Genomic DNA, 20,741 nt, shown 5'->3' with positions numbered 1-20,741 from the left:
CATCATCCACTGCACTCCCAGGCACATTAACAAGGAGCTGAAGTGGAAATGGAGCAGCAGGGACTCCAACCAGCGCTCTGATATAGGATGCTGGTGTCACAGGGAGCGGCTTAGCCCACTGTGCACAATGCCAGCGCTGCTTCTACAAACTTTATGGAGGCAAATATTTTCATTTACCTGATTAGATACTTAGAAGTAGAATTGCTGAATCAGATGGTGAATCTGTTTAACATTTTCAGTAACTACCAAACTGCCTTCCAAATCAGCAGTACCATTTTTTGACCTCACTGGCAAGGTGTGAGTTTCCAATTTTTCCTTATCTTCACCAACACATGACATTACCTGTCTTTTTTTTATTTTAGCAACCCTAATGGGTGTGAAGTGGCATTGTATTGTGGTTTTTATTTACATGTTTCTATTGACTAGTGATGCTGAGGATTTTTGCATTGCTTATGGGCTATTTGTCTTCTTTGGAGAAGTGTCTTCAAATCTTTGCCCCATCTTTTATTTATTTATTTTTAAATATTTAATTATTTATTTGAAAATCAGAGTTAGAGAGAGAGAGAGAAAGAGAAATCGATCTTCCATCCACTGGTTCACTCTCCACATGGCCTCAAAAGCCAGTATTGAGCCAGCCCACAGCCAACAGTCTGGAACTTCATCTGGGCCTTCCATGTGGGTGACAGGGGCCCAAGTAATTGGACCATCCTCCACGGTCTTCCCAGATACATTAGCAGAGCTGGACTGGAAGCTGGGACTCAAACCAGCACTCTGATGTGGAATGCCAGGCATTGCAAGCCACTGCTACACCACAATGCCAACCCTGTTTTCTGTCACCTTATTGTTGGATTATAACAGTCCTGATACATTCTGGATATAAGTCCCTTTTCAAATGTGATTTGAAAATGTTTTCTGATTCTAAAGGTTACTGTTTTACTTTCTTTTATGTTTTCTAAAAAAGATTTATTTATTTATTTATTTAAAAGGCATAGTTACAGAGAGACAGAGAGAGAGAGAGAGAGAGAGAGAGAGAGAGAGAGAGAGAGAGATCTTCTACCCACTGGTTTATTCCCCAAATGGATGCAACGGCCAGAACTCTGCTGATCTGAAATCAGGAGCCAGGAGCTTCTTCCAGGTCTCCCACGTGGGTGCAGGGGCCCAAGAACTTGGGCCATCTTCCACTGCTTTCCCAGGCCATAGCAGAGAGCTGGATTGGAAGAGGAGCAGCCAGGTCTTGAACCAGCGCCCGTATGGAATGCTGGCGCTTCAGGCCAGGGCTTTAACCCGCTGCACCACAAAGTGCTGGCCTCCTCCTATATCTTCTTGAGTCAATTTGGTAATTCATGTCAGTCTAATAGATTCTGTTTCATCCACATTATCGGCATATGGTTGTTCCCAGAATCCCCTGTATTCCTTTGTTTTTATATTTGACCATGAGTGGCGTCCTCTTTCTTATCCCTTGTTTTAGTAATTTGAGTCATTGCTCCTTTATTCTTGGTCAATCTAACTAAAGTTTGGCCACTTTCGTTGTTCTTTCCAAAGAACCAGTTTGTGGTTTTATTAATTTTTCTGTTTTCTACTTCATTTATTTCTGTTCTAATGGTCATCCTACCTTCTCTCTGATTGCTCTGAGTTTAGCTTGTTCTCTTTCTGATTTCCTCAGGCAGGTTAGGTTATATGAGATCTTTCTTCTTTTTTTTTCCCAGAAATCATTTATTTAAAGAATACAAATGTCATGGCTTTTCATAAATACAACTTTAGGAACATAGTGATTATTCCCATTGTACCCACCCTCCCACCCCTCTTCCTCCTCCCTCTCCTATTCCCACTCTTACTTTTTACTAAGATCTATTTTCAATTAACTTTATACATATAAGATTAACTTGTAAGTAAAGAATTCAACAAATTGTTTGAAAAAAACTGTTCCTCAACAGTCAAGCCAAGGGCTGTTCAAAATCATTGCATCTTGAAGTTAATTTCACTCCTATAGATTACCTTTTGGGTGCTCTATTAGTTATTGTAGATTAGGGAGAACATATGGTATTTGTCCTTTTGGGACTGGCTTATTCCACTAAGAATGATGTTTTCCAGTTTCATCCATTTTGTTGCAAATGACAAGATTTCAGTTTTGTTTACTGCTGTAAAGTATTCTGTGGTGAATATATCCCATAATTTCTTTATCTAGTTTTCAGTTGACAGGCATTTGGGTTGATTCCATATCTTAGCTATTGTGAGTTGAGCTGCAGTAAATATAAGGTACAGATAACTCTTTCATATGATAATTTCATTTCCCTTGGGTAAATTCCCAGGAGTGGGATGGCTGGGTCATATAGTAGGTCTGTATTCAGATTTCTGCAGTATCTCCATACTGTCTTGCATATGGCTGCACCAGCTTACATTCCTACCATCAGTGGTTTAAGGTACCTTTTTCCCCACTTCCTCACCAGTATTTGTTGTTTGTTGATTTTTTTTTTTTTTTGATAGGCAGAGTGGACAGTGAGAGAGACAGACAGAGAGAAAGATCTTCCTTTGCCGTTGGTTCACCCTCCAGTGGCCACCATGGCTGGTGCGCTGCGGCAGGCGCATCTCGCTGATCTGAAGCCAGGAGCCAGGTGCTTCTCCTGGTCTCCCATGGGGTGCAGGGCCCAAGTACTTGGGCCATCCTCCACTGCACTCCCTGGCCATAGCAGAGAGCTGGCCTGGAAGAGGGGCAACCGGGACAGAATCTGGCACCCCGACCGGGACTAGAACCCGGTGTGTTGGCACCGCAGGCGGAGGATTAGCCTAGTGAGCCACGGCGCCTGCCACTTGTTGATTATTTTAAAAGATTTATTTATTGATTTGGAAGTCAGGATTACAAAGAGGCAGAAGCAGAGAGAGAGAGATTTTCCATCCACTGTTTCACTCCCCAAATGGCTGCAATGGCTGGAGCTAGGCCCATCCAAAGCCAGGAGCCAGGAACCAGGAGCCAGAATCCTTCTCTGGGTCTCCCACGCGGGTGCAGGGGCCCAAGCACTTGGACCGTCTTCTACTGCTTTCTCAGGCCATAGCAGAGAGCTGGATCAGAAGCAGAGCAGCTGGGTCTCAAACCAGCACCCGTATGGGATGCTGGTGCTACAGGCAGTGGCTTTGCCTGATATTCTACAGCGCTGGCCACATTGTTGATTTCTGTATGAAAGCTGTTCTAACAAGGGTGAGGTGGAACCTCATTGTCATTTTGATTTGCATTTCCCTGATGGCTAGTGATCCTGAGCATTTTTTTTCATGTGTCTACTGGCCATTTGGATTTCTTTTGAAAAATGCCTATTTAAGTCCTTTGCCCATGTCTCACTGGGTGTTTTTCATTTTTGAGTTTCTTGAGCTCTTTATATATTATAGTTATTAATCCTTTATCAGCTCCATAATTTGCAAATAATTTCTCCCATTCTGTCATTGGGCTCTTCACTTTTTTTTTATTTGACAGGTAGAGTTATAGACAAATGGCTGTACGGCTGGGCTGCGCCAATCTGAAGCCAGGAGCCAGGTGCTTCCTCCTGGTCTCCCATGCGGGTGCAGGGCCCAAGCACTTAGGCCATCCTCCACTGCCTTCCCAGGCCACAGCAGAGAGCTGGACTGGATGAGGAGCAACCAGGACTAGAACCCGGCGTCCATATGGGATGCTGGCTCCACAAACAGGATTAACCAAGTGAGCCGCAGCGCTGGCCCAGGCTCTTCACTTTGCTGCGTGTTTCTTCTGCAGTGTGGAAGCTTCTCAATTTGATGTGATCCCATTTGTAAGTTTTGGCTTTGACTGCCTCTTTCTCTGGGGTCTTTTCCGAGAACTCTTTGCCTACCCAATGGCTTGCAGGTTTTCCCTAATGTTCTCTATTTATCTGATGGCATCAGGTCATAAATTTAGGTGTTTAATCCATTTTGAGTGGATTTTTGTTAAGTAATATCAGTATTTGTAATTATCTCTCTCTTTCAGGGCAATTCATCATAATTAAATCAGGAATGGGTAAGATATGGCTTACATATGATAGGAGAGGGGGACCTTTGGTGGGAAAGGAGAACCAGGCAGGATTTCAGGCACAGCAGGTTTAGGAAGGAGTATGGATATTGAGGCCTGGTTTTGGAGAGCTGAGGTTTCCTGGGACACAGGATTTTCAGTGTTAAAACCAATGTGGTCTCAGGGCTGACATGTGTGGTGTAGTGGGTAAAGCTACTGCCTGCAGTGCCGGCATCCCATATGGGCGCCAGTTCATGTCCCACCCGCTCTACTTCTGAGCCAGCTCTCTACTAATGGCCTGAGGAAGGCAGTGGAAGATGACCTAAGTGTTTGGGCCCCTGCCACCTGTGTGGGAGACCCAGATGAAGCTCCCAGCTCCTGGCTTCAGTCTGTCCCAGCGCTGGATGTTGGGGCCACCAACGGTGTGAACCAGTAGATGGAAGATATCTCTCTCTTTCTCTCTCTCTCTCTCTCTCTCTCCCTTCTCTCTCTGTAGCTCTTTGAAAAAAAATCTAAAAAAAAAAAATACCAAGACAGTCTCATAAACTGGGACGACTGATAATTCTAGAACTTGAATCCTTTTAAAAAAGCATTTGTATTTTCCTAGCGATCTGAAGACCCCAAAGGATGTGGAGTTGGACCCAGGGAAGCAACCATGTGATTACAGGTGTGAAACTTTGAGCTGTCGCCCACACTCCAGGGAGGAGAGAGAGGCCTGAGATTGTGTTCACTCACCAATGGCCAACAATTTAATGCACCACGCCTATGGAATGAAATCTCCCAAAAACACCCAAAGAGTGGGGTTCAGTGAGCTTCTGGGTTAGTGAACGTGTTTAGGTGCTGGGAGAATGGTTGCCCAGAGAGACATAGATGCCTGTACCTCTTGTCTCTTTCCTTCCACGTGGCTGTTCCCGAGTAGCACCCACTGTGATCAACTGGCAGGTGTCAGTAAGATGTGTTCTTGAATTCTGCGAGCTGTTCTGGCAACTCATGAAACCTTAGAGGGGCAGCAGGGGAGCCACTGGATTATAGCCGGTTGTTCAGAAGTCTAGGTGCAGCTGGTATCTAAAATGGAGGCCATCCGTGTGCGAGAACCCCTTTCATTTATGGGATCTGAGGCCAACTCCAAGTAGATGGCGTTGGAGTTGAGTCATTGGGCACCCATTTAGCATCTAGAAAATGGGGGGAGAGGTGTCAGGAAACATCCTGCGTTTGGTGTCAGACGTGTCAGAAGGAGAAAACCCTCACAGTTCTAGTGAAAGGTGTCCTCCAATTTGCACTGACCACTTCCCCTCTTAATGTTTGGTAAAACTTTGTTGATCAATGAGAAGTTGTCTAAGCATTTGGCATCCAGGATATAGACGAGAGCTTGTAATGAAACTGTTTGGGTTTGCTGTTTCCTGTTGTAGAAGTGAGCTAGCAGCCACTCTTCCCACCTCCGCGGCCTCCAGCTGTAGACCTCAGAACACTGTGTTCTAGTTCTGCCCAATGCTATGCAGCTCGCTTGACCTAGAGACCTGCAAATGCTTGTGAGCGGATGGGGACACCGTGGTTGCCTAGGAGAATTTGACCTTTGCCACTCTCCTTTTTCTGTTCTGTTTGGGTTGCACATTATAATACGAACAGAGGGGCTGGGAAGTGCTGCTTACAGAGCCACCCTGAGTACCTTGGAGAAATCATGACTCTAACAAGGGTGCCAGACGGCTGCAGATAGGTAAATATTCAAAAAGGGACAAGAGAGAGATTCCGGAATCCCAAACCAGTAAACTCCCAGTTGTATGCCAGCATCTTCAACAGGATAATTAAACAGTGTGTGAGAATGCTTAGAAAGGAAACGAGCGACCACAATGGTTGGAATGGGTTCAAGTCAGACAACTCGTGGAGAACATTCAGCGTCTGGGAGTGGCGTATGCACTGTCACCAGGGAAGGCGGCTGTCTCCGCCTGCTCTCCGTTGCTGTAAGAGTGCCTGAGCCTGGCCAACTTACAAAGATTCTCTTCTCACCATTCTGGAGGATGGGAGAACCGAGGTCAAGGGATTCACAGCCAGCGAGGGCCTTCTTGCTTTGCTATGCCACCAAACAGTGGGAGAGAGAGAACTGGGTTCATCTTTGTTGCAGACCCACTCCTGCAATAGCAACACGAACCATCCGTGAGGTGAGGCCTCGTGACCTATCACCTCTTAAAGGTCCCGCCTCTCAACAGTGTTGCACTGGAGACTGGACTTCCAACACGTGAAGACTTCCAACACTGGAGACACTCAGACCACAGCAGCAATTGTACCTGGCCTCTCACTTTCCAGAGTTAGAAATGCGCCCTTGACCATGCCAACTAAAACACCACAGCCTGAGGTAAGCCCCAGAATGCCAGCTTATAAATTCACCCGTTTAAAAGTCGCTCACACAGACAGGAAATGATTAGCATATTTTCTGTATAGCCTGGCTATTTGGAAAGTCAAAGTGTAGTCAGCAGTCACATTTTTTATGTCTCACGCGAAGTCATCGTTGCAGGGACTGATTTAACTGCTTTCAGCATCATCAACAGTCTCCAATTATGTTGCAGACCTGCCTGGGAGTCCGAAGGACACTTGATGTGTGGTCTCCAAACAAGGGAAATTGTGTGAAGTAGGGACTGACTGTCTAATCAAGTAGACGGTCAACTCTAATGTCAGCTGAAGGAGTTGGCTGCATTCGTCTCGGTAGAAACACTCAAAATCCATCGCACAAAGCGCCCTTTCAGAACAATGCCGCTGTCTGATGGGCACACAGTTTCATTTTTGCAAGATGAAGTGTTTGGATGGCTGGCAGTGGTGGTTGCACAACCCTGTGGATGTACAAAAGCTATTGAACTATACATTTAAAAATGGCTACGATGGCAGACTTTAAGTCATGTGTGTTTTACCAGAATGTTATACATAAATGATGTTTTGAAAAAGAATTTAGAATATCAACCAAACCAAAGGCTGCTCTTTGAAAAGATTGATTAGGTGTATTTCTAATAGGTCAGGGACAACAGAGACTTAAAAATAAGAGAGGGCCTCCATTTGGGGCTGGAGGTGGTGAAGCTTCCAGAGCCTTTCCAGCACCTGGGAGCTAAGAGAAGTGTGAGTGCGTGTCCTGGCGGCAGGGAGAAGGCTCCTTCTTGTCCCTTCTCACCAACCCCATGGCCATGCAGGTGAATCCTGGGCTTGCCAAGTACCTTCTTTTTCAAAGGAACCCCAACTTACACAGTGCCCAAGAGTTTGTTGTTCCAAGTGTAGATGACAGTCCCCAAGTTCTGGCATAAAGATGATCCTGGTTGGCATCACTCCATCTCCAGTCCTCTGTGTGCAGCCAGTCCTGTCCAGACGGGACGTGCACAGGCTTCTTCCTGGGCCTGCCAATGTGGAGATTGATGGTGCGGTGCTGAAGCAGGACCCAGAGGAGGAGAACTTGCCATCATCTGTATTACAGGCCGTGGAGGAAGCCACGAGGCCCAGCTTCCAGGAGTTAGACCAATACTCGGCACCCGGCCTATGTCCCAGATTATGAGGTCACTGGCAGGGAGCAGGATTGAAAGTGGAACAGCCGGGACTCGATCCAGGGGCGGCTGTACCTGCTACACTACAATAACGGCTAGGATAGTCTTTAAAAAAAAAAAAAAAAAAAAGGTTAGCATCTGCAAGAACAACAAAAATCATCAACTACTGAGTGATTCACTTAAGCAGGAATACATATACATTAGTGGAGTAAACTACAAACTAATAAAGGATATAGAAGGTGACTGGAATAAGAGGAGAGACATCCCATGTTTTTGGAACAATTATCTTAAAAGTACAAAGTTGGCAACATCCCCAAAAATTACTCATGCATTCAATGAAATATCAAAAATTTCAGCTGAATTTTTTTAGTCATTCAGTGAACAGTTTCTAAAATCTATGTGGAAGGAAAAACAAGAAATAGAAATTTAGAAATAACTAAATCAATCTTTAAAAAATAAAGTTGGGACTAGCATTGTGGCACAGAGAGTAAAGTTACCACCTGTGGTGCCAGCATCCCTATATTGGTGCCGGTTCAAGTCCCAGCTGCTCCTCTTCCTATCCAGCTCCCTGCTAATGGCCCAGGAAAGCAGTGGAAGATGGCCCAAGTGCTTGGGCCCTGCTACCCACGTGGGAGACCCAGAAGAAGCTCCTGGCACCTGGCTTTGGCCTGGCCGAGTCCTGGCTGTTGCAGCCACCTGAGGAGTGAACATGTGGGTGCAGGATCCATGTCTCTCTTCCTCTCTCTGTAACTCTGACTTTCAAATAAATCAATCAATCTTTAAAAATAAGTAAGTATAAAAAATAAGTTAAGAAGGAAGTCTCGCCAGCGCCACGGCTCACTTGGCTAATCCTCCGCCTTCGGCACCGGCACCCCGGGTTCTAGTCCCGGTTGGGGCGCCAGATTCTGTCCCGGTTGCCCCTCTTCCAGTCCAGCTCTCTGCTGTAGCCCGGAAAGGCAGTGGAGGATGTCCCAAGTGTTTGGGCCCTGCACCCACATGGGAGACCAGGAGGAAGCACCTGGCTCCTGGCTTTGGGTCGGCGCAGTGCGCAGGCCGTGACGGCCATTTGGGGGGTGAACCAACAGAAAAAGGAAGACCTTTCTCTCTCTCTCTCTCTCACTGTCTAACTCTGCCTGTCCAAAAAAAAAAAAAAAAAAAGCAGTCCCTTCGAAATATGCAGACTATGAAGTCATCGTAATCAGAGCAGTGTGATATTGACTATTGGGTCTGATACTGACAAAAGGATCAAGAATAGATGGGAGCTCACGATCTGACCTAGGTACAACTAAGGCAACTCCTAGACGACTTAGTGGGAGCTCTGACTGCACCGGGAGAAGACGGGGGGTTCAGTAGATGACGTCTGGGAAACTCTGTAGAGAAAGTAAAACGGGGTCACATGTGGAGAAAAAAACAAGCAACCTGAACCCAGCACCGCGCACCAGGGATGTTCCGGCTCATCAGAAATCCGAAGGGCAAACAAACCACAACAGACGCCCATCGTGGAGATTTGACTGCACACTGGAGGTCTGGCTCGCACCGCTGTGCCGGGCAGTGCTGCCGCTGGGTGTGCAGGCTCTGCAGCCACTCTGGACGGTTAGCCCAGCATCTCACTCTGGGAGCCCAGGACACCCACGGCAGCCTTGTCAGGGTTGCAGGCCATCTGGATGCCCCTGCCCAGGCCTCTGAGTAGTCAGCAGGTAGTGGGCATCACCATGGCGTACTCTGCCACGGTTAGCAGCAAGAAAGGGAAGTAACAAACATAAAGGCACCAACTGTGCACATTTCCGGTCATTCCTGCCACAGGGCGCATGCTTCAGTAACACACATCACTTCCACTGTCCATCGCTGCTCAGCACATCACTCCCTAACTTATGCAACAATAAGCATTGCTTGTCTAACATGGCTTCCATGGGTCAGGAAGTCTGTGGGTGGGAGCAGCTCAGCTGGGTGGCCGGCTCAGGGTCTCTCACGAGTTCCACTCAAGCGGTCAGCTAGGGCTGCAGCCAGCCGACAGCACAGATGGGACTGGGGGATCCATTTCCGGGCTGGCTCGCAGCTTCGTGCTATCTGTCAGACACCTCCTCCATCACCACGTGGGCCTCTCAAGGGCAACCTGTGTGCCTCCACAGGGCAGCTCCAGGGGTGAGACAGCAGAGGGGACGCCTGCACGTCTTCTGTAACCTGGCTTCCCATGATGCACCCTGACACACCTGCCACCTTCTGTTTGTTCAAAGCAAGTCACCAAGTCAGGCCCACATTCTGGGGGAGAGCGATTGGGTGCCACCTTTTGAATGCTGGAGCTATCAAAGAACATGTGGATGCATTTTAAAACCGTCGCACCTACGGACAAAAGAATACGTATCAAGCACCGTGGACTTGTCACCTGCATGGACTTGTCACTTGCGACTGGGGAGAATCATGGGATGGGAGGAAAGGGAACTGAAGGAAGGAAGTGGGCGGGGTGGGGGTGGAGGTCGAGGGCAGGCTGACCACAGGCTCTGTGTGTACCAAAGATGGCCATGGGCCCTGGGTCAAGGTGCGTGTAAATTCTCTACATCTGGGCCGGCGCCACAGTTTCCTAAGCTAATCCTCCACCTGTGCCGCCGGCACCCCGGGTTCTAGTCCCGGTTGGGGCGACAGATTCTGTCCTGGTTGCTTCTCTTCCAGGCCAGCTCTCTGCTGTGGCCCGGGAAGGCAGTGGAGGATGTCCCAAGTGCTTGGGCCCTGCACCCGCATGGGAGACCAGGAGGAAGCACCTGGCTCCTGGCTTCGGGTCAGCACAGCACCGGCTGTAGCAGCCATTTGAGGGGTGAACAAATGGAAGAAAGACCATTCTCTCTGTCTCTCTCACTGTCTAACTCTGCCTGTCAAAAAAAAACATTCTCTACATCTGGAATTTAACAATGCAAAGGCTTTGGATTGGCGCGATGCGCCAGCCACAGCACACTGGCTGTGGCGGCCATTGGAGGGTGAACCAACAGCAAAAAAAGGAAGACCTATCTCTCTCTCACTGTCCACTAGTCAAAAAAAAAAAAATGCGTGGTATGCATCTCCTCATTCTCATGTAACATAAACCTTTATGCTTGCGTCTTTTATGGGTGGGGCATAAATTATTTATTTTCAGTTTATTTGAAAGGCAGAGAGAGATAGCTTCCACAATGCCCACAAGAACCAAAGGTAGACCAGGCCAAAGCCAGAAGCCAGGAACTCATCCCAGTCTCCCAAGCACCTGAGCCATCGTCTGCTGCCTCCCAAGTTGTGTATTAGCAGGAATCTGGATTGGAAGCAGAACCAGGACTCAAACCAGGCCCTCCAATATGGGATGCAGCTGTCCCGAACAGCACCTCAACACCACCGTACCGAATACCCACCCCCGTTCTTTGGTGTTTTTTACTTGACTGGGATCTTGTTGTGCATATTGACCTACGGTAAGCGTTTTCACTAAGCCACGTATCTTGGGAAGTTTTTGATGTCTCTGTACAGAGGTCGGTGTTATTCTTTTTATGACTGCACATTACTCCACAGTATGGAGACAGCAAACATTTATTGAATTCAGCCAGGCTGTTTGCTTGTTTTGTCAGGGTCTAGGGCTTTATTGCAAACGGAGCTGACTGCTAGAAAGACGTCTCTCAGTGTCCTTGTGTCCCTTCCAGCAGGGCTCTGGAGGCCGCTACGGAAGACGAGTCTGGGAGAGCAGCGCCTTCCCCCAAAGCCTCCGACACTGCCCTGCAGTGCCTGTGGCTCCAGCTGAAGCAACCGCCGCAGCTCTCGTCTGCCAGGCCGTCCGTCCGTGTCTACACTGCAAGGGGCTCTTGTCTTCTCCCATCTGGGCCGAGCCCGCCCGTCCAGAATGGCCGAGAGGCCCTCCTCTTCCGGGGCTGCCTTCTCTTCCGGAGCCAGCAGGGTCTGCCAGAGGTGTTCTTCGTGCTTCCTCCCCAGCTGAGGGATCTTGGTGCGCGCGCCGCATGCCGGCTCCTGGAGGTGCTCAGACCCGTGTGGGTCCCAGCCCTGGCCACCTGGGCCTGGCGGGCCCTCCCCAGGAGCTCCTGGGGCTGTGCTGACACCGCCTCCAGGTCGTAGTCCCTCCTCCCCCTTTTCCCCTTTCTCTCTGGCTGGCTCGAGGACTCTCTCACTGTGAACACCTGCGTTTGTGTTTTCCCTTTAATTCTGTCTGTCCTGGAGCTCAAGACCGGGGGACAAGGGACGTGGAAGATGGATTGTGCTGTAAGCACGGGCTGTGATTTGAGGGCAGGCAGGGGCTATTGTGGCCCAGTGGTTATGCGTTCTGCCTCCCTCCTGACTCGCTGTGTGGAGGAGGCCGTGCAAACGTCACGGTCCCTTGCCTTCAAAGACCCCGTGGGGACAGACGCGTGGCACACTCTCCTAGGGTGGGGGAGCCTCCCGTCCCGCTGCCTGTCTGGGTTCTCATCCCTCCCCATCACTTCCCAAGGTTTGACACTGGGTAAGCTGTCTCACGTCTGGATACGTGCTCCCCTCTAACTCAACTCTCTCATAAGCTCACCCTGAGAAAGAAGCAAGACAACGCACAGGAAGTGTTTGGCACAGTGCCTGGCACACAGTGCTCTAGGGGCACAGAGCTGGGCAGAAACCAGCCGGGCTGCAGTGCCACCAACCCAACCGGGACACGGGGGCTGGGGGTCTGTGGGGTTTGACCAAGGCCTCGTGAATGAAGGGCATAACCTGACGGCACAGCCCTGGCAGGGCTGGGGCAGCTGTTCAGGGGCAGGGGAGGGTAAAGGAAAAGCCCTGGGTTGGACATGGGACACACATCCAGGGGATGGGGAGAAGCTTCCTGTGGCATTGAAGGTCATGTTCATTGGCAAGGAAGGAGAGGCCTTTCGGGGATGTGTGCATAGGGCCCCTCCACGGACCTGGGCCCCAAAACTGAAGCCCTAGGCCCACTGCGGACCACTGTTGGGTCCAGCACAGCCCAGGAGGGTGCTCCCTTCCCACCCGCCCTCTGGCCTTCCTCAGCATGGCCCTCGGCCCAGGGCTGGCCACTCCCAGCATGCGGCGCCCCCACCACTGCTCTGGGTTGGGAGGTGGGCGGAGGCTTTTTGCGGGGGCTGTGCCTGGTGGGCAGTTTTCCCAGAGCAAGGACTGAGCAGGACGGAGTTGGCGCTGGCTTCCTCGGATGTAGACATTGCCGGCTGCATGGCCGGCTGCCGCCCCAGCTAGTGCTCCCCCGGGCACTGTGGTCTTGCTCGGTGGGCTGCAGCCTGCATAGCCTGGGGGGTGGCATGTCACAGAGGGAGGCCAGAGAGGCACCAGCCACGCCAGGCGCAGGGCATGGCCGGGCTAAGGCCAGAGCGCGGGGGCTGCCAGGCACCGCCGAGAAGAGGAGGAGCCGCCTCTGCAGGACAAGGCAGGACCCATGGGAAGAGACCAACTGGAACACCCAAAGCTGGGGCTGGGCCGCCCCCAACCCTCGAGGTGCCAGGGCAGGGGGCCGGGCTCGAGGCAGGGTAAGCAAATCCTGGGCCTACCGAGGGGAGCTGGGGGAGGCTGGGGCTGGGGTTGGGGGGCAGGTAGGCCAGTCTCTTCATTCCTGACCAAGAGTGGGGACCCGTCCCCACAGCGCCATGCTTGGAGAGGTTGGGACACATCAGAGCTGCCGTTAACCAGAGCACAGCTGAGCCTGTCACTCACTGGCTCAGCTCCCTGCTGCTGGGGAAACTGAGGCTGGGAGGAAGGACGTGACCGTCCCATGGTCCCCAGCAGCATCAGGGACGGGGAGGGACTTCAGCCTGTGTCTCAGCACCGCTCAGAGCCCTCTCCTCTGCACCACCACAGCCTGTTTAGCTCAGGAGCTGTCTGGGTCAAGGGTTGGCCCCCGAACGTGGGGCTCCACGCAGCCCTGAGGGTACTCTGAGAACCAGGATTCACACTCGGGTGTGGGACGCAGCGTTGGTGGCATAGCCGAGAGAACTCAGGACTCTCTCAGGTTCTAAGCCAAGCTTTGGTATCGACCTGCCGTCTGTCCCCAAGCCAGGCCTCCTCTCAGCTGCAATGACCGGGGCCCTCTGCACTCCATCCAGGAGGACACCCTGTCTCCTAGAGGTTGGGGGCGGGTGAGGGTCCGGGGGGTCAGACCCACTCACAGGACCTCCGCCCCCAGCAGAGCGAGGCGAGCCCCGAGAACGCGGCACGGGAGCGGAGCCGGGTGAGGACCCTGCGCCAGGCCTTCCTGGCCCTGCAGGCTGCTCTGCCTGCCGTGCCTCCCGACACCAAGCTCTCCAAGTTGGATGTGCTGGTGCTGGCCACCAGCTACATCGCCCACCTCACGCGCACGCTGGGGCACGAGCTGCCCGGCCCCGCCTGGCCGCCGTTCCTGCGCGGACTCCGCTACTTGCACCCTCTCAAGGTAGGTCATGGGAGGGGGAGGGAAGGCGTTCTGATATTGAGCACCTTGGGGGCTGGGAGGGGACACTGGACCTGGCCCCCAGGCCTGGGCAGAGCTGACACTGGGCCAGCTTCTTTCCGCCGTCTCACAGGGAGCGATGTTGGGGCAGGCTCCCTGGGTGGGGTAGACCCTGCGTTTCTCGTGGAGTGGCGGCTGGAAATGGCTTCACAGGAATGTGGGTCCCCCACGAGGAGGAAAACACTCTGGAGGGTGCTTGGTGGTAAGGCAGAAAAAGCTAAAAAGGAGCAGGTTGTAGGGCTGGGGCCTGGCCAAGGAAGTGGCCCCCAGCATAGCCCCAGGTCCCTGCGCAGCGTCACCCGCGGTGCCCCACCTGCCTCTATGCTGCCCTGCAGATATGCCCTCCAGGAGGGCAGCAGCCCAAAACAGCAGCATTCTAGAAGCAGCCAAGCAGGCAGGGGGTGGCAGTGAGGGCTGGGGGCTGGGCAGGAGCTGGGGCTTCCCGCGTGCACGGCCTGCAGGCCACAGCCCGGCTTTCCAGAACCTCAGTTTTATTACAAGCAAAACGGAAGCTTGCACGAGCCTTCCTTCTCCAGAGCACAGCACGGCGCGGGGTTATGGAGGAAAAGCATCCCTGACAATGACCACCCTCAGAGGAACCGCCCCATCCCCTGAGAGCTGAGCACACGCCAGGAGCGGGGCTGGGTGCGTCAGCGTGCTTTCCCCCCAGTGAGAGAACCAAACAAAGGTCACTTTACAGAGAAGCTGCAGCTTAGGGGGGTGATGGCTGGGTGTGCTTTGAACCCAGGGCTGTCCGACTCGCTCGCAGCCACCAGGCAGGCCCCGGGCTGGAGCTGGAAGGAGCTGGCAGAGGCGCACACTCTGTCCTCTGAGGGTGACAGAGTAATGGGGTCACATTTATGTTTTTGAGGATACTTACGTCCTAAATGTCATCGTGCTGTGCCCCCCGCCCCCAGGGGAGGGTTGCTGGAGACAAGAGCAGACCCCAGGACAGAGTCAGCGCGGGGACTTCCGGGACTGGCCACACTCCTGCCGGTCGTGGAAGTCCCCAGCCTGGAGGGAGATTGGCACAGCTCTTCCGTGGTGCCCACTGCCCAGCCCTTGGCTGTTGCCACCTCTGTCCAGGGTGCCTGACCTCCCATCCCAGGGGAGGGTTTCTCCTCTGGGGGCCCTGGCTCTCCCCAGATAGCTTCTCCTGTGCCCCTCGGGCAGGCTCTGGAGGCCGCATGTGGCGGTGAGACCGCTGCTATCAGTGCAGGGAGGAAGGTGGAGGGTGTCGGGCAGGGGTGAGGGGAGGCCAGGGCTCAGTGTGAGATTCTGGAAGGCAAGTCCCACCCGTGTCTTGCAGAAGTGGCCCATGCGCTCACGTCTCTATGCTGGAGGCCTGGGGTGTTCCGGCCTGGACGCCACCCCAGCCGCCACCTGCAGCCCCAGGATGAAGGATGTGCAAGTGCGGTCCCAAGACTCTGAAGAGGCAGAGGCTGACCTTTCCACCAAGCCACTCCCGCCAGCTCTTGGTGACAAATGAGCGTCACACTTGCTTTGCTCTCCGGGACGGCGACTCTCACAGAGGGACCTGGATTTCCCACCAGACCCTCCCTGTCTTCACTGGGACCTCAGCCGTCGGATCTGACTCAACCTCAGCTCCCAAGTCCCAGCGGCAGGTGCAGCGGGCACTGCCACGGTGGGGAGTTCCCAGGGAGCACAGGATGGAGACCCCCGCCCTCGACACCCGGGAAGGGACTTCCCAATGGCTCTTCTGTGGCAGCTTCAGGGCAGTGAGGCACGAAGGCATCTGAGTGGGCTCGCAGCTGGGTACCAACATCATCCCTCGCTCTCCTGGCCTCCAGCTCCTACAGACCTGCACAGACAAGAAGACAGGAACAGAAGGAGGGGCTGGTCTGGCAGCAGCCCCAGGTGCTCCTGGGAAAGCCTGAGGGTCTCAGAGGTTCTTGGCCGCTGCAAGTGTGAAGAACCCTGGGCTGGGGTCGTGAAGCCTAAGAAGAGAATGTACTTTCTCCCGGTCCCTCCAGAGCTTGCGCCCCACGGGTGAGGAGTGGGAGATCAGGAGAGCCGTGTCTGGGCTGGCACGGCATTGCCCGCTCTCTGGCCCTGCCCCCCCCCCCTTCTGCACTTGGGTTTGTCTGGGGTTAGGCCATAAAGCTCGCGCTATTGCCTTCTGGTCCCCAGGGGCGCTTGTGGATCAGCCCAGCCACCTACACAGAGGTTCTTCTCCCAGAGGCAGCTCATCTGTAACTGACCCAAGCAATGTCAGGCCTGGCCCAGGAAGGATCCTGGGAGGCTCCATGACGCCCTCATGAAGGGCCTTGAACATAGAAGGCGAGTCTTTTCCAGGGGGTGATGGTCACAGTCTTCTCTTCCCATTGCATTAGGACCCAACCTCAAGGTCAGGGCCGGGCAGGCTCCTTGAAGGTGGCTGCCTGTGCTTCGCTGACTGTGGAGTCACTTTGACCACCCATATACAGAGCAGCTCCCTGGGGCCAGCTCCTCCTGAGGGCATCGCCACCCTGGGTCCTGCCAGGGGTGCCAGCAATGAGATGGAGCCTTAAGGGTTTTCTCTCTCCCTGAACAATAATACGAGAACTAATCATAGTCTACACACACTGGGGTGAACTCAAACTGGCCTTGAGCTCCAGGCCCGGAAGGAACCGCCTTTTCCTTCAATTTCAGCGCCTGGAGTCCCCACCTGGCCACCCTCAGATACAAACCCTCGTCAGTCGTGAGTGTGAGCGAGGGTGGGGGCTGGCCAGGGTGACTCAGCAGCGAGCTGGGTCGGGGGTAGAACAGGAGACACGGCACGTCCCGGCCCCGCGCTGCACGGGACGTGGGAGAGCAGCTGGACCATGGCGGGCAGCCATGCGGAGCAGGCTTCAGCCAAGGCCGAACTCGTAAATCTGCCGGGAGCCGTCGGTGGAGCACTGCTGGCGAGCTTGTGCAGAGCCGCTCTGGGCCGCTACTCGGGGCCAGGCAGGGGCAGAGACCAGGTGTGGGAGGGCACAAGCACAGTGCTCTCCACAAGACCATAAAAGTCCAGCGCGAGCGTTCTATTTTTAAAGCTGAGTCGTGCGTCCTCGGGTGGAGCTCGAGGGTGGCCGGAAGAGGAGCCGAGCGAGAGTCCCTCCCCGGATGGCAGCAAAGCTGACTTCGGCAGGGTTGTGCTGCGGGTTCCCGATGACTGAGCTTGCCCTGCCCCACCCTGGCCGGACTCAAGCCCTTGCCCGGTAACCTCGGGGTCCTGGGTTGAGGAGTTGGCCACGTGACCCTGGTGGGGAAGGCCAGGAAGGCAGGCAAAGGATGAAGCCGTGGGGGCAAAGGCAGAGCCAAGCCGGGCACTGTGCTTTCCTTATACCCAGGACAGTCCCGTGGGATACTGAGACTGTCTCCCTCAGCTGGACAGCACCCAGCAGTCAGGCCAGGGAGCGGAGGGGCTGGCAGGGGACAGGGCTAGCCGAGGGAAGGCTCAGGGGATGCGTGGGAACAGCCAGGGGAGGGATGGGGCCTCTCCCTCTCTGACAGGTCAGTCCTGACCTTGGGGCTGGAGACTTGGACCCAGGAACAGACCAGAACCAGGAGCAGCAGAGGAAGAAGATGGCTGGGAGGCACGGGGGTGGCTGAGAGCCATCGGGAGCAGGGAGGAGGCAGAGTTTCAGGCCCGAGGGCGTGTGGGTGAGAAGTCCCACAAGGCACCAGGAGCAGGGAGGTGAACACAGGACGTGGGCTGGCTCAGGAGGCGGGGCGAGGCTGCTCCACCCTCACGCGCCCCTGCCGCTGCCCCACGTGCCCAGGACTCAGGGTGGGGATGGGGAGGAAGATTCCCTGCTGCCGCCTCCAGCGCCGGAAGTGCCTGTGCTTGCCTTTTTTCCCCCTTGTTTTTAAGATTTATTTATTATTTACTTGAAAGTCAGAGTTCCAGAGAGAGAGAGAAAGGGAGAGACAGAGAAAGAGAGGGATAGCTTCCATCCACTGGTTCACTACCCAGATGGCCGCAACAGCCAGGGCCGGGCCAGGCCAAAGCTAGGTCTCCCATGTGGGTGGTAGGGGCTCAAACACTTGGCCCATCTTCTGCTGCTTTCCCAAGTACATTAGCAGGGAGTGGAATTGGAAGTGGAATAGCTGGGACTTGAACCGGCACCCACATGGGATGCCAGCATCAGGCGGCAGCTTTACCCGCTACGCCACAGTGCTGGCCCCGTGCCTGTGCTTTCCAATAGCAGGAAGAGGCCAGAGCGGAGGCTGAGAAGGAGCTGTGGGAGAAGCAGGGCTGGCGGAGGGACGTCTAAGTCCAGCGCCCTCGGTATCCGTCCGAGGGTTCCAATCCGCAGGTTCCACCAACCACAGACGGAAAATATGAGGAAAAGCCACACATACAGACATTTTTCTTGTTGCTATCCCCTAAATAATGCAGTGTAACAACTATGTGCACAGTGTTTACCTGGTATTAGGTCTTGTACATACTCTAAAGGCTGCACAAAGATTGCGTAGTTTGACGTGCTAATACTACGGCATTTTATAGAGAAACTCGTGAGCTCCCACGGGGTTCAGCATGGGCAGGGACCCCGAGAGTGAGCCCTTGAGGATACCAAGGGGCACAATCATGGTGGAGGCTGTGGATGTTAGCAACTGGGGAGCTAAAGACATGAAGACGGAGAAGTTCTGGGAGCGCCTAGCCTGGCTAGGACTCGGATGGCACTGCTCTCTCCCTTCTGTGGCACGAGCCCTAAGCCCAGGACCCCAGCAAGCTTGTCCCTTGTTAAGCTTTATTTGACTTTATTTGCAAGGCAGAGTGACAGAGAGATCTTCCACACGCTGGTTCTTACCCCAGCTGCCGGGACAGGTGCAGGCACTCCATCCAGGTCTCCCACGTATGTGTGGGGCCCAAGCACTTGGGCCATCTTCTGCTGCTTTCCCAAGTGCATAGCAGGGAGCTGGATCAGAAGTGGAGCAGCTGGGACTTGAACTGGTGCTCGGACGTGGGATGCTGGCACCTCTGCTTCACAATACTGGCTGTGCCTGGCCCCAGCAAACTTCTGTTCTGGATCCACGAGAGGGGAGCTAGGGCCACTGAGCCAAATGCAGCCCTTCCTTCCTAATTTTGTAAATAAAGTCACTGGGAAGCAGCCACACGCTTTGTGAAATGTTGTCTGTGGCTGCCTTCCTGATGCCTCTGAGACGGAAGCTGAGAAGCCCGGAGTGTGTCCTGGGGGCCCCGAGGTGTGCGGTATTCCAGGCGTGGAGCTGGAATCCTGGGGCTCCCTGCCCCAACGGTGCCTACGTGACCAGAATCAGTTTCATGACACAATGACACTCTGTCTTTTTCACTCATTCTCTCCTGACCGAGTTGCGGAAGCCACGTGACATGTGCCGTGACAGCAGATGGAACGTGGAGGCAGGGCAAGACCCCAGATGTCAAGTGCGACAGACAGCACCACCTGTCTCACTATCATCTCTTTCCTGTAGGGAAAGCAATTATTTTCCATACAAACGTTACATACGGTTACGTACAATGGGTTCATCAGTGCTATTTTTTTTAATCATTCTTTTTTTTTTTTTTTTTTTTTTTTTTTTTTTTTTGACAGGCAGAGTGGATAGTGAGAGAGAGAGACAGAGAGAAAGGTCTTCCTTTGCCATTGGTTCACCCTCCAATGGCCACCACGGCTGGCGTGCTGCGGCCGGCGCACCACGCTGATCCGATGGCAGGAGCCAGGAGCCAGGTGCTTATCCTGGTCTCCCATGGGGTGCAGGGCCCAAGTACTTGGGCCATCCTCCACTGCCTTCCCGGGCCACAGCAGAGAGCTGGCCTGGAAGAGGGGCAACTGGCACAGAATCCGGCGCCCCAACCGGGACTAGAACCCGGTGTGCCGACGCCGCTAGGTGGAGGATTAGCCTATTGAGCCGTGGGGCCGGCCTGTTAGTGCTATTTTTAAATCAGCCTTCTAAACATTCTCTATTTTAATTTCTGATGTGTGACTATCAATAGATATCTGCTACATAGGCAAAAGCTCTGCCAAGGGTCCTGAGCCAAACTCGTTAGAATCCGCGCTCTAGAATATTCTGGTGATAGTCAACAAAGCCCCTCCCCCGGCCCCTCCTCTCTGTGCTGGGACAGCTCCACCCCCTGCCCAGGCAGCCCCAGTGCGCTGCCCTGGTCTTACACACAGGACTCGGGGACTCGGTGTAGGGGTGCAGAGCAGTGAGGGCCATGGCTGAGTCCCCAGTCCACCTCTCGGGGCGCCGTCCTGGAGGACGTGGGCTGGGCTGGCCAGAGTCAGCGCCCCATTCCTCATCTTCTCTGGAAACCGCTCGGTGTCCACAGGGAGGTCCTGGGGAGCACGCACAGCAGAGGGGGCGGAGCTGGTGAATAGGATAAGGGGTGGGAAGGATTCTGCTGAGAAGGCGCGAGGTCCTGCTTTGATGCCTGCTGGAGGGGAGCACAGAGGAGCACAGCGTGGGGAGCACGGAGAAGAGGAGGAGGAGGGCAGAGCGGCCTGGGGTCCTTCTGCACCCCAAACATCATGGCCCTGTGGGCAGAAGTAAGGGCAGGCCCCAGACATCAGAGGGGAGAGGAGGGAGGGGAGAGGGAGAGAAAGGCAGGGAAGGTACTGGCCAGCAGGGGGCACCACGCAGGGAAGGGAAGGCCGGAGCTCCGGGGTCAGCAGTTCTACCTGGCAGTGGCTTGTGCAGTGCAGCCGCTTCTGCCAGGACAAGGGCAGGAGGGCCAGCAGTTTGGGCAGCACTGGGTAAATGGTCCTGAGATATGTAGATATATCCAGATACCCAGAGTGGCCCTCTGCTTTCCCTAGGGCCCAGGAGG

General features: G+C 53.8%; 1 protein-coding gene and 1 long non-coding RNA gene across 4 annotated transcripts; one reads left to right on the top strand and one right to left on the bottom strand.

Annotated features, from left to right (window-relative positions):
* Positions 1–12,384: 12,384 nt before the first annotated feature.
* Positions 12,385–19,051, top strand: TCF23 (transcription factor 23). 3 transcript variants are annotated; one of them, XR_007918305.3, is made up of 4 exons: positions 12,636–12,992; positions 13,646–13,891; positions 14,485–14,593; positions 15,258–15,390. XR_007918305.3 is itself a non-coding variant. In XM_089326679.1 (3 exons), the coding sequence occupies exons 1-3, from the start codon at positions 12,768–12,770 to the stop codon at positions 15,435–15,437; spliced, it is 651 nt and encodes a 216-aa protein (XP_089182805.1). In that variant the 5' UTR covers positions 12,385–12,767. The 3 variants fall into 3 exon arrangements, 2 of the variants coding, with proteins under 2 accessions (XP_089182805.1, XP_051699043.3); XM_089326679.1 differs by lacking the exon at positions 14,485–14,593 and having other exon boundaries at positions 12,385–12,992; positions 15,258–15,437; XM_051843083.3 differs by lacking the exon at positions 14,485–14,593 and having other exon boundaries at positions 13,649–13,891; positions 15,258–19,051.
* On the bottom strand, positions 14,423–17,588 carry LOC149128164 (uncharacterized). The gene is made up of 2 exons (XR_016229530.1): positions 17,459–17,588; positions 14,423–15,770 (listed from the first exon to the last, which is right to left on the bottom strand). It is a non-coding gene; the product is annotated as an uncharacterized LOC149128164 (long non-coding RNA).
* Positions 19,052–20,741: the final 1,690 nt, after the last annotated feature.

This window comes from Oryctolagus cuniculus, chromosome 2, assembly GCF_051225735.1.
Source record: "Oryctolagus cuniculus isolate XC-2025 breed Fujian yellow rabbit chromosome 2, ASM5122573v1, whole genome shotgun sequence".
Taxonomy (NCBI): Eukaryota; Metazoa; Chordata; class Mammalia; order Lagomorpha; family Leporidae; genus Oryctolagus; species Oryctolagus cuniculus.
Note: the sequence above shows the minus strand (reverse complement) of the source record. Positions and strands in the feature narration are given on the sequence as shown.

Bases quoted from the DNA above. Each gene is read 5' to 3' on its own strand.
- TCF23 (XM_089326679.1), top strand. From the start codon at position 12,768: ATGTCACAGAGGGAGGCCAGAGAGGCACCAGCCACGCCAGGCGCAGGG. The intron at 12,993-13,645 runs GTAAGCAAATCC...CTCCGCCCCCAG, and splicing joins GGGGCCGGGCTCGAGGCAGG to CAGAGCGAGGCGAGCCCCGA. The intron at 13,892-15,257 runs GTAGGTCATGGG...CGTGTCTTGCAG, and splicing joins GCTACTTGCACCCTCTCAAG to AAGTGGCCCATGCGCTCACG.